Source organism: Antennarius striatus, chromosome 2 (genome assembly GCF_040054535.1).
Source record: "Antennarius striatus isolate MH-2024 chromosome 2, ASM4005453v1, whole genome shotgun sequence".
Taxonomy (NCBI): domain Eukaryota; kingdom Metazoa; phylum Chordata; class Actinopteri; order Lophiiformes; family Antennariidae; genus Antennarius; species Antennarius striatus.
Genome location: NC_090777.1, coordinates 4,352,020 through 4,365,420, shown reverse-complemented (window position 1 = coordinate 4,365,420; position 13,401 = coordinate 4,352,020). Strand labels below are relative to the sequence as shown.

At 41.8% G+C, this 13,401-nt stretch overlaps 1 protein-coding gene across 2 annotated transcripts in view; it reads right to left on the bottom strand.

Annotated features, from left to right (window-relative positions):
- myt1b (myelin transcription factor 1b) overlaps positions 1-12,674 on the bottom strand; it is a 100,785-nt gene extending 88,111 nt beyond the window's left edge. For both annotated transcript variants that reach the window (XM_068341706.1, XM_068341707.1), the window contains exons 1-3: positions 12,543-12,674; positions 11,692-12,405; positions 11,194-11,286 (exon numbers count right to left, since the gene is read on the bottom strand). In XM_068341706.1, the coding sequence (XP_068197807.1) occupies positions 11,194-11,275 (82 nt within the window). In that variant the 5' untranslated portion in view covers positions 11,276-11,286; positions 11,692-12,405; positions 12,543-12,674. The remainder of the gene's footprint in view (positions 1-11,193; positions 11,287-11,691; positions 12,406-12,542) is intronic.
- Between the last annotated feature and the right edge of the window lie 727 nt (positions 12,675-13,401).

Below are 13,401 nucleotides of genomic sequence, written 5' to 3'. Positions count from 1 at the left end.
CCCAAACATCTAAAACAAACTACAGGTAACTAAAAAGAGTTAAACTCCGGCCCCAGAAGGACACTCAGTGGAACACAAGGCCCAGCAGTCGCTCTAAACAAAAGAAACTAAAGTCCAATCTAGTCTAAGAGAATATTTCCCCACCTTGAGTTTAACCCTTCCACCTGGCTTCCGAAGAATTTGCGAACTGGTTTCCAAATACTCCTGCAAACACGGACAAACAACTGATGGCGATGAAAACCTGCAACAACATACAGTATATCCGTCAATCCACTTAAAAACTGTGACTGACAAGAGAAACGTACCAACCAACGGTGGAGTAAGGTGTGACGTGTCATCACCACAGCAGGATCATCCTATCTAATTGATTTATGATAGAACCACAAGATACGAAGACTTGAGCCTTCGCTTTAGGACAACATCGCCAACTAGCGGTCGTGTCCGGAAGTGTCCTGAAACATGGATTGAATGGATTGGATGGATTTTACTTATTCTAAAGGGGAGGATAGTGTTTGACTTACGAGTTCCTCGAGGTACTACTATATCTTTCATACAAGTCCAGAACACCTTTCTCCCTCTCCAGACTTTGGTGTCATCCTGCTTACAAACATAAAAAAAATAAAAAAAATAGCACGGAGTACACACCCTCCAACTCCTGAGGTTAAAAACAAAGTTTACTGGGCCCTAGACACGTTCCTGCCCATGCCAACTCTGGTTGAACTTGGAATTCATGCCCTCGGTCTCATAAGGGTTAAATCAATGAAAGTCAAGCAGGAGGAAATGCAAAAACCCATTTCTGGGGAACACTCGGGTGTGTGAGAACTGTGTTTAATAAATACAGGGTGTATCCTTAAAGTGTCAGCTGTTCCTCTAGATATTGGGCTGCAGCTCAGACTCAACACTCTGCTGGGGTGCACGATGCTGGGGGCACGACTCCCCTCACGCTCCCTAGAGGCCCCATGGGGTTTGATGTGATGAATGTGGGTCACAGGGAGTTCCCTCTGTATAATTGTGTGTATTTTCGAGACAGACCACGCTCAGACAGCCTTCAGGGTAATAATGAGAAACGGACCTATTTCTGATAGTGTGCAGTGGAGTGTAGAAAGGACACACACAAACATACAAGACATGAACATCCATCCACACGCTGACAAACACACATTTAATAGCATGTGTGTTTGCGTGTGTATGTATGACACAAAAGAGAAAACAGGCTCTGAATTCTCAAATATCAGAATGATTTACACTGTGGGAAAGGAACGTGTTCCACTTCACAGATCACACAGCAAACACAAACACACAGCGTCTGCTTATTGTGTTATGGTGACAATGTGACGCTAAGCTGCACTGCAAAAAACTAAAATCAGAGTAAAATGGGATTATTTTATTTTTTTTTACAAACCTGAGCATTTGGATGCTGTGCAAAAAAATAACTACAGTAGGCAATGAGTGACAGATCATTGAAAACCCCGTGTGTGATTAAATGATTAAATATAGGACAAAGACAACATTTTAGATGTTGAAATTGAAATGTTTAATTGTTTTTGGGAAATCATCTCCTCATGCAGGTTTAATTCTTTTCAAAAGGTTGGTACAGGATCCTGTTCACCACTGATGTAAATTTTTATTTTAGCTACTTTACTGCTATCTCCTGTTTCTCAGTGAACAATACAGAACGGGCCCAAATGATTGACATAATGACTGTACAGTTTTAAGTGAATTCATTATAAACAACTGTCCTCCACATTAAATGCCACGCTTCCACTCACGACCACCTCATGTATGTCAGGTGTAGTGGAACGTGTTGTCGCAAAACATGATTTTTTATTTCTTTTGTTGGTGACAGAGATATCATTGAAGTGCGTATGCTCGCTGCATACATTCAGTAAATACTTTAATGATGATTGTGAACCATCAAGATAAATGAAACAAAAACTGACCTGAAAACTTTTCAGAACGCTTTCTTCTTGCTTTAATAAAAACTGAGATGTAAAAAAAACAACAATTTTCATCATTGCCTTCCTGTCTCCTTCCAAAACTATAAAATTACATATGCTCAAGTACATTGATCTCTCTTATTTTAAACACATTGCGCTCGTGTGTAATTACACACGAGCACGTGATACGACCTCATTTAAAGATGATGTCAGTTACTTTAAAACCCTTACAGCCCTATGATCACGCCCCTGTGATCAGATCACATGATGTTTTTAAACCTTTCTTAACAAATAAAGTCTGTGACGTGGATTGCCGTGACAGTATAGATGTGAAACAGTCTTTCGATTTTATTTGGAGCCAATTGACCCCGGAAAACTGGAGATATGATCGTTTACATCTGATCTAAGACAATCTGTTCAAACGGCTTCTTGTAATCAGTATTTCAGTATTGTAATCTGTATTTCTGTCCATGTGGTAGTAGTACAAGCGGGGATGCATGTATTCACATGATTTGAACATGTCTTGCGATTGGTGCGTTTTGTCACATGATGCAAACATGTGCCGTGATTGGTGCATTTTGTCATGCGACGCAAAAACGTGCGTCACGATTTGCGCAATTCACGTTGTCTTATTTTGAAAAACTCCTTTGAAGAGTGGCATGAATGACACAAACTGTATATAATTATGATAGAAGCCTATGGCAAACCTTTTTGGAGCTCAAAATTAATTCGATGAGCATATTTTGGTTTTTATGTGCAATAAAATACAATTTTTTCCCTTTCCGAATTTGACTGTGTGTGTCTATTTTGTCCCAATATGTCAATATAATAAGTTATAGGGAAATAAAAAACTATCTTTTCATATAGCTAAAGTTGTACTGAAGATAAATATACCAAGCATGGCTATGTTAAATCATTTTTAATGTGGTAATAGAGACAAATATCAAAAGTACCAGGGCTGTAAGGGTAAACATAACTTTGACAGAAGAATCTGTCAATCAGTCTGGAATCCATGTCTGAACAAGTTGAACTGGTTTAGATTGGATTTTTTTTTTTTAACTTTTCATTTACTGTAAACTGGGTATTTTCAATGAAATGAAATATAAATCAAAGAGGAAAAAAAAAAGAAAACCCCATTACGAATGCTGTTTCAGAGTTTATTTCATTTGTCAGTGAGTGATTCTGTCAAGAAGCCTTCATGCTGTTCTGGAGAATGAATTCACTCGTTTGTAGTCTGTATCTCCGCAAATGAACTATTTATTTCTCATGTTTATATTTTTAGGTAGATAGATTTCAGCAGTCTGCTTGTAGTGAACATCTTTGCTGTTACCACCACTCTGCCTCCTGCATCCCAGCGACTGAGTCATGAATACTTCATGGCTTTCCTGGAAGCTCAGGCCCTGTGGAACGATTAGACAAAGTGTACGAGTTCCTCTGCAGGTCACTGTGCCACAGTGTCTCTGTGCTATATTTACTCTACACAATGCTGTGTGTGTTTGTGTGTGTGTGTGTGTGTGTGTGTGTGTGTGTGTCTGTAGTGGAGGTGAAATAATACTTTCCTTAATGTCACATGTTTGGCTTCATGGACCAATTTTCCGACTGCAGGGAGATTGTATCCAGTGTACCAGAAGAATCATGATGTCTCACACTGGGAAGAGGTGGGGGAAGGTGTGTGTGTGTGTGTGTGTGTGTGTGTGTGTGTGTGTGTGTGTGTGTGTGTGTGTGTGTGTGTGTGTGTGTGTGTGTGTGCAGAAATGTAAGGGAGACAAAGATGACCAAACAGTAGCTACAGACTATATGTGCAGCACATTTCCCATCCCCATGTTGGTGAAGAGGCAGCAGCTCTTTCACTGATAATAGTGGGGAAATTCAGACAATGGTGAAGGTGATTCAATAAACAACCCAGACGTTTCATTCTGAAACACACACACACACACACACACACACACACACACACACACACACACACACACACACTGAAAGCCTCCTTTGCAGAACTTGACATATGGTGCACACAATTTCCCTCCCAATTTCACATCCAACTCCCATAGACGTCCTCATATACAGGCAAATTGCCACACCCCCCCCCTCCTGCATCCCTCCCACCACCCCCCCACCCCTCCCTATCTCTTCATCCCTCCCTCCCAATTCTCTCCTCTTTCTGAAAGTCATCTGCTCACTAAGCAGTAAGCAACATCGCGGGCCGCTCGCAGAAATGAGACTGTACAAATGATTTGTGGCACTGGCGTCCCACTGGCGCCAGTCAACAAGGCTGTCGAAAGGGGGTGGGGGGTTGGGGGTGGTTGGGGGTCTTGGGGTAGGGGAGTAATGTCACTTTCACCTTGTGTTTTTCTTAGCAGGCCCATGATGATCATTTTTCCCCATTTTCATCACAAATTTGTTTCGGGCAGGGGCTGCAGGGAGCGAGTGGAGGGGAAATGCCCCCCATTCCCCCCCCACGCTTGGCTAAGTGGGGGAGAGGGGGTAAACAAGAGAGAAAAAGGGAGGAGGGTGTATATATAAGGGAGGACGGAGCGAAGAGAAGTGGGGAGCGCATCTGCACGGTGACCTTTTTCTGATCCAATCTCACTGATGAATCCTAATGAAGGATTTAATAAAATCACAGTTTACAATCTGTCTCTGCATCAAAGCGTGCAATCCAATTCAAAACACAGACCCATCTACATTTTCCAATATTGTTGCAAACCCATCAACCCCGAGAAGCCCTTCACTGGGAAATGAGTGACTCCGTGTTTGTGTATGTGCGTGACAATCGGACGCAGAAATTGGTCAGGTTGGCGAGAGAGACCGGCTGGCGCATTTGTTCCAGCTGCAGCCTTAATGTCGCAACTCGTCATGTTCATTTGGCCTCATGATGAAGCTCAAGTCAACAAAGGTGCAGCAGGCAGGAGAGGAACGGCTGAATGAACACACCAATAACAAGGCGGGAAAGACGCGGGCCGATCGCCAGATGCATGAGGGAGAGAGCACGGGCCCTCATTGTGGTGTTAATAATAATATACAGGTCTGGACACACACACACACACACACACACACACACACACACACACACACACACACACACACGAACAAATCCTTCATACACATTGTCAAAAGATTGCATTGACATTTCCCTAGAATCCAAAGGGCACACCTGTTAAACTGTCAGGAAGCTCTGAGTCTGCAGAGTAAACAAGACGGATGGACAGATCGATGCCTTCGCTCCAGTCACTACGGAGGAGGTGAGGAGGACCACTCCTGGGGGGTGGGGTGGGGGGTGGGATCCGGAAACTAACCCCACCGAAACACACTCAATCCAGAGCAATGGCGCCATCTGCTGGTGAGTCCCCGAGCGAGGGTGGGGGTGGAGGTGGATGGGGGCCCTGATTCACGAAACGATTCAGCAAACCCGTTGAATGGTGATGCAGAGGATGAGGAACACGTCTGAGTCTGTTCACACGCTGGGTTGGTGGGTTTCTGTCAGCGTAACGACCTCTGCTGAACGCTGGTGTCGGTTGTGAGGCTGTTTTTTTGACAAATTTTAGGGTTTCAAGGCCTGAAGAAGCCAATAATGTAATAACTGGTTAACAACATAATGAAAGTCCTGAACCTTGTTTCGTAATAATTAGGGGTTAAGGTTAGGGTTAGGGTCAACGTAAAGGTTACCGTTACTGTTGGGTTTATGTTTAGGCCCTAAACCTTACAATTTATTAGTAATCCTAACCCTAAACTTTAGGATTAGGAGCTCCTCTGCTGGGCGAAGGCGGTGTTGGGTGGTGTTACCCAGGATCGATCTAAACTTGGACATCGTCCTCCTCTGTAGAACAGTCTCCACAGAGTCCAGGTCCTGGCCGATCACAGAACCGGCCCTCCGGACTAGCCTGTCTGGGCGCTCGGTGTCCCGTTTCCTGGCACCACCACCCCAACACACGATGGCGTACGAAGGCACACTCAACAGGATGGACTAGTAGAACAGTCTGAGCAGATCAGAGCTGATGTTGAAGGAGGCCAGCCTCCTCAGGAGGTACATCCTACTCTGACCTTTCTTGTACACACAGTCCAGGTTGTGCGACCAGTCCAGTCTGCTGTCCAGCTGCAGCCCCAGGTACTTATACCTCCACCTCCTTACCCCCGATGACCACTGGCTGTGGGGAGGGGGGTGCCCGCCACAAATCCAGCACCATCTCCTTGGTTTTGGTGATGATCAGCTGAAGTTCATTCTACAGGGGGGTCTGTCATGACCCCTCTGTACTCCCTCATCACCCTCCCTGATACATGTTACAGGTAGGGGTTAGTGTTAGGGTAAGAGTCAGGGTTGGGGTTAGGGATTAGGGTTGAGATTAGGGCTAGGGTTACTAATAATAATAATAATAATAATAATAATAATAATAATAATAATAATAATAATAATAATAATAATAATAATAATAATAATAATAATAATAATAATAATAACAATAACAATAATAATAATAATAATCAATAAATTAGTATGTTACGAAGCAAAACTTATTATGCTATCGGTTAAGGACTTCAATCACGTTATGGGCCTATTACATTTAAAAAATGGGTAAATTTATGACGTTATGGGCTGTAATTACATTGTTGGCTCTAACAAGCCCATCTCCAGGAACTAACAGAGATAAAGTTAAAGAGAATAGAATGTTTTTCAGCTTTCCATTAGAAGTGTTTTCCCTGCTGGTTGCCCAGATTTTTGTAGGTAGCGTGCTCCATAGTTTTGAGCCTAAACAGATATAATTGAGAGAATTTGCAGTAAAGCAGCAGCAGATGGTCACTGTGTTTTTGATGTAAATGGAGAAGGGGCAGCTTAACCAGACTAATGTGCTTGTTCCTCATGGTGCTGGTTAACAGCTGTGCTGCAGAGTTTGAAAAAAGATGAAGTCCCTCTCTGTTCTAATCGAGTCAACCTGACATGAGGACGTGAATTGCTTTCTGAGCGTCCGTAAACGACGAAGCACGGCAAGTCTTCAACCAAAAAGGAAGACTCAAACAATTTCTATCGCATAAAGAGAGTGAAAAAAATATGAAAGCAAAATGCAACAGTGAAGAAAGGTGGCCGAAGTGGCTCCTGATTCTGTAAACGTGTCAGGTATCATATTTATCTGAAACCATCAGCCTGATGCAGCAGATTTAAACTGACATGGAAAATAATGACATTTTAGGACAAATCAAAGTCATGTAAAGTCAAGCGGTGACACCAGCAGGGTAAAAACGAGAAGAACAGCAAATTAGGACCACATTTAAAATCATAATCCACAGGATCTGACGCTGTGGTGCCTTCGTTCACCTTCAGTGTATGGATGTACAATTAAAAGCATTAAACAAGCAAGAGAAACGATAAGTGAATGAACACAGGTTCACTGACAGAAGTATAGTAGAGACAAACGAGTTAAAGACATTCACTTTGAAACTGGGATAGAGACATCTTCTAGACCAGGTTAGATGAGCAGCCTACGTTGCCATGGTGACCTGGCTAGGTTAAGGAGATCCAGGAGGACTGTAAATGAACGTGTTTAGCCGCCATACAGAAATGTATCATATAAACGATGGAGTCAGTTCAAACTGGTGTGGATTCATGGACTGTATTCTCACTATTTTCTCTATTTCCTGCAGAAGGAGAGTCAGATACACAACAGCTGGCCTCTTCGATGGGAATGTCCCATCAAATGTCCCTCAGAACCACCTCTGTGACTCATGATCTCTGACCCAGAGAATGAATCAAACATCGAACTAACATCACACCCAGACCAGCCGTATCTTTGACAGCATAAGCTCTGATTTGGGTTCTAACATCAGAAAAGCTGTAATTTCTGTTAATGAGAGCCAGAGGCCCCTCTACAGCAAGAGCATGTGTGGGTTAATACAAATGTTTAGGTGTGTGTGTGTGTGTGTGTGTGTGTGTGTGTGTGTGTGTGTGTGTGTGTGTGTGTGTGTGTCCAGAGGGCCCTAGTTGATAAGAGTGTGGAGCGACAGCTGTGCCACAAATCAGAGTCCATTTACTTGTGACAGAGTCATTAAAGCTGCTCGTCTCATAGAACACAACACACACGGTCAAATCCCATCCACTGCATTCAAGCTCATAACCCACTCTAATGAGAACAAACACAACCGCATGTGTATAAACACACACACACACACACACACACGCACGCACGCACGCACGCACGCACGCACGCACGCACACACACACACACACTAAACCTCACTCCCTAGTTTTTTGACTGACTGTACTCGCATACTAAGTGTATGTGTGTGTGTGTGTGTGTGTGTGTGTGTGTGTGTGTGTGTGTGTGTGTGTGTGTGTGTGTGTGTGTGTGTGTGTGTGTGTGTGTGTGTGTGTGAGACCCAGTTGTTATATGATAGAACAAAGCACATCCTCCCTCTTCTGATGTCTGTCAGTGCATTACAAAACAAAACAAAACAAAACAAAACAAAACAAAACAAAACAAAGCAAAGCAAAGCAAAGCAAAGCAAAGCAAAGCAAAGCAAAGCAAAGCAAAACAAAACAAAACAAAACAAAACAAAACAATAAAAATACAAACAAAAACAAAACAACGACAAAAACAAAACAAACAAAAACCATAAAAACAAAACAAAAAGCAAAGCAAAACAAAACACAGCAAAACAAAACAAAAACAAAACAACCCAAAAACAAAACAAAAAAACAACCCCCCCCCAAAACAAAAAAGCAAAACAAAAAACAAAACAAAAACACAAAACAAAACAATGGTCTTTATGGTTCCTCACACATATTACTGACTTATAGCAGGAGCTATAAAGGGTCCTTTATAGTTGGTCCTTCAGGTTCGTGGAGGTGTTCATCAGATCACAGCATCATTGTTTTTTTTACCCTATTAGGTCACTCTGAGATGGGTCATAGTGTCACATCCTTTCTGTTATAAAATATCCAAAGGCAAAATTCCTGTGAGATAAACCATGAACAAAACCCTATCAAATGATTGGTGTTGGTATTCTGAGGTTCTTGATGTGGAAAACCTTGACAAAAACTGATCTTTCTGTGTTTGAACCGCTCCATGATCCACGTCCATTAACCCCAACATGACCCGACGTGACCCAAGACGCTCAGGCCCCACACCAAGCTGAGTCAGCGCAGTAGTTTTAATGCAACCACATTTCCAAAAATTACTTGGTAAAGGTATATGATCAAAAAATCCTTCGTTGGTCTCTTACTAAATCTGATCAACAACGTTGTGTTTTTATCTAACAAAAGCTGTCTGAAGTCAACTTCATCCACATTTAATGTACATCAAAATCAGAAGCAATCTCATTTCCTGTTGCTTTCTTCTGATAAAACAACGGTTATTGAGCTGAGTCCAAAACATCTCCAACGTCTAAGGACGTAACACAAGAGGAACGGCATACAGATCCACCATGAGTAATCAGGACCTCCTTTAACTCCCATACAAAACACAACTCTGAGAGAGAGCACAGATCTGTTGTGTTGGACTGTCTGCATAGATTCCCTATAAAAACCAGAACAGAATCTAAATTTCTCACCCTGTTACACAAAACCCTTGACTATCAGGTGCCAACAAATGTGGAGTAAGAGCTTCTAGAACCCAGGATCCAGGGATTCAAGAGTTTCCAAAAGCAGTGATCAGTCTCCATCATTGAGTTTAAACATTTAAATTGAAATATTGGAATAAAGATCTGCTGTTTGTCCCACTAATCAACTTATTCTAGCTTCATTCATCTCATGAGTCCATCCATGACCTGGAGCAGGATATAAAGGATGCACTAATGCCCCATGTAGGTGGCTGGAATGCAGCAAGTTCACCTAAATGTGGTTCGAAAATCAAGAAAATTTCATTAAACACTGAAGAACTAGACAGAAAGAAGGGATTGGCTGGAAGCTGTTCCTGCTAAGTGAAGTGACTGTACAGCAGAAGGACTTCTGCTTCCACTGTCTGCCCGGGTAGAAGAACAGGAAGTTACCGTTATAGAAATCTGAGACACCCCAAACATTTGGAATGTAGCTGAAATGCACTGAAATCTCATAAACAAGCCTCAATGTGCCAAACACGGTAAATCTTGGAATTTCTCATTATGGCAATTGAAAATTTTGATTAAAAATAAACAGGTGAAGTGTGTTCTAATGTCATAAGTCAGCGTCATGTTAGAAACGATGGCCCTTATGTTACTGCTGATTATTCTTTATTTGTGTTTGTTTGCATGTTTTCATGGTTCATGTGTCACTTCTATGGAATTTCTAATCACTTCTGGAAGCCAAACGTCTCTATGTTGTTGCCATGGAAACATGATACTCTACCCTCATTAGTAACCCGGGAGGAGTTCTTTGTAGACAACATTCTTATGAAGTAAAACACATTTCAATGTACCGTGTGACAAGCTGCGATCGTAATTATCCTTAGAGGAACAACCCCCTGGTGTCCCTGAACAGCCCCTGGGGGCGGGGGTGGGGGGGGGTGACACACACGACCCCTTTAAGACACACAAAGCAGCAACACAGTTCAGCTACATTCATCTTATTTTTATTTCTTTTTTTTCTTTTTGCCTATAGTTGTGTGAAACTGAATAATTTGTGGCACAAAAGGAACATTTTTGTTGGTGTATCCACCTCGTGCTTTTATTTATTTCATTCCGACTCCTCTGAATTCATGCACTTCATCACTCCAACACTCTGACTCTTATTAGTCACATATTGATTATTGCCATTTGTTCCCTGATGATTGGAAACATTACAGCACTGTCCGCTTCGAGCAGCTTCACTCCACCTGAGCTGCGGCAAAAACCTTTTAATTTCCCAAATGTGTTTATTTTATTTGAATTATTTATTAGTCTCTATAAATTTTCATTGATATTTAAATATCATTTCTAGGAAAGTCTGGGCAAAGACTGGCAGCAACACAAACACACTTTCAAAACACACGAGAACACCGGTTGTTACACAAGTGTTCCTGTTGGACACAAACGTGACTCGGAGGCTTTGACTCCTTCTTGGCGCTGCTAGAAACACGAGCATAGGTGGGAGCTTACCATTCTACTGTCTAACCCTAAACTACATCACCTTTATCATGGTGTCCAACCAGCTTTCAGATCACGCCTGCGACACGTCGAACACGTATGTCGTCACTACATGTACACACAACATTAACAGCATTGATGTACTGGCGAGCAGATGTGCTTTACACATGTGTCATGATCGTAAAACTTATACTGTAACACACACACACACACACACACACAGTCTTACCTTTCTCAGAGAATTCACACGTTTTCATGGTCACAGTGAGAACATGTGAGCAAAGCCGGTGACGATAGTTTGACCTTGACATGAAGTATACTCCTAAAGACAAAAGACCAAAGGTCAGAATTCCTCTTCTTTTACCATTTTGAAAATATATTTATGAAGATTGTGGCCGAATAATTAAGATGAAAAAGTGTCCAAAAAAAAAAGAAAAAAGATGAAGAAGTTTTGGTTTAAGAATTGCTTCTTTTCACTCTGACTTCCCAATATTTAAGAAACGTTTAATACACAAATAATGTTTTATAAGAAAAAATGTCTTTGCATATTGATGTGTTTTTGAATGTATTAACAGTAATGCCACAAAAAATCTGTCTTCAAAAGTAAAACCGCTATTCCCTGCAAACACTGGTCATCAATACATTCCAATCTTAAAATTGTAGCACGTAACAGTTTTTTTTTTTAATGTTTAAGTAGTTTAACAGAATAAAAGAGAAAAAAACTCACCTTTTAACAAAAGCTTTGAATAAATTAAAAATTACCATATGATTTTTTAAAAAAAAGTGCAACTTTTCTTTATGTAAAAGTTATTATTCCCCAAAAGTTCTTAAAATGCTGAACGAAAGTGGAGAACAAAACAGACACTGTTTCACAGGTAAATAAAAGAGAGAAAAGCCCTTATTTCCTTAAAGACGGCCGTCAGAGAGGTTTTGTTGCAGCTTCATCATTTTGGACGAGCACTAGTCACAATGCTATCTTTTAACGGGTGAGGATGTGGGGGGGGGGGACTAAACCAGTGGGTCACACAACTAAAATCAGAGCCAGAGGCTTAAACTTCACCAAACACACGCCATGAAAAAGCACATTATGCATGTATTTTAGAACACCCTTTCTTGACTTAAAAAACAAAACAAAAAAACATTTGAATTCCAGCTGACTTATTACAAAAAAAAAAAAAAAGAAAAGACTCCCATTTACAAACGGACACAGTGAGGCCGGCAGGATAATTTTCACATTAAATGCAGAATGTTGTTTGGCAAGCTTTTGTGCTCCGGGCGACTCTCGTAGTCCCAAACACAGTTCCCATTGTCCTGCCTTGTGACTCCATTAGTGTGTCTCTTATCAGCCTCCTCCTTTGACACCACTTTCCCCCCCTCGGCGGGTCACATCACCACAGAAGCAAAAAGTCACAAGACCAACTTGAGGAAAGGTACAGAATCCCTAAGAAATCATGAGAAAAGGATGATACTAGAAAACGTTCTCCTTCGTAATGACATAACATCTATGATGGACACTTATTCCAAACCTCTATCTAACACTACACCAGCCGAGCAAGTATCCAAAATATCAACTCTCACCTGGATTTTGTCAGTTGAAACCGTTGAAGACAGGTGGGAAGTTCAGTGATTTCCCTAAACAAACAGATAGAAGCCATTCAAATGCTGGCCAGTATGTAAGCTGACACTCAGGCGGGTTGCCACAGCCCCAGTTTGCTTGTATTTGAATAGGGCAGTTGGACTGCACACCGCTCAGCGTAGGTCACGCGACTCAGAGGAACAACATCACCTGGTGAACATCACCTAAAATTGATTTACTGAGCAGCCAAATGCTTTGGGTGTGGTCTGCCATAAGCTCAGGTACCTGTTGTCCAGATGGAACAGGCAGGAAAATAGGAACCACTTCTAACTATTGACAGTAAATAAAGCAGATCAGCTGGTTTTGGCCAAGGCTCTGTGGTTGTGTCGGGGAATGCCTACCCTCATGTGGAGGAAGGAGGGCGGCGCAGCATCTGGGAAAAAGTGGAGGAACTGTTTAGGATTGTGGTCACAACTTGTAACAAGGCAGTCAGAGACTGCAACACCCCGGGACACACCTGAATTCAAAATTTTACCCTGACCTACACATTTTTGTGCCTCTGGCCTCCTGAAAATGTTGCTTTTGTTTGGTGATTATATCTCATCAGGTTTCAGAGATGTGTACCTAAACAGGTATGAACACGAAAAATTTGACCTTGACCTAGTTTTTCAGGGTCAATGTTGTGATTTAATATTCATCCCCTTGCCTCCCTGAATATAACGCCTTTTGTTTCGTCTTTCTATCTTATCCGGTTTCTGAAATATGTGCAAAAAAATTGTACCAAAGTCAAAATTTGTCCTTGACCTACTTTTCTCACGGTCAAAGGTCATCTCATTTACATCCCCTTTGCTGCCTGAGTAA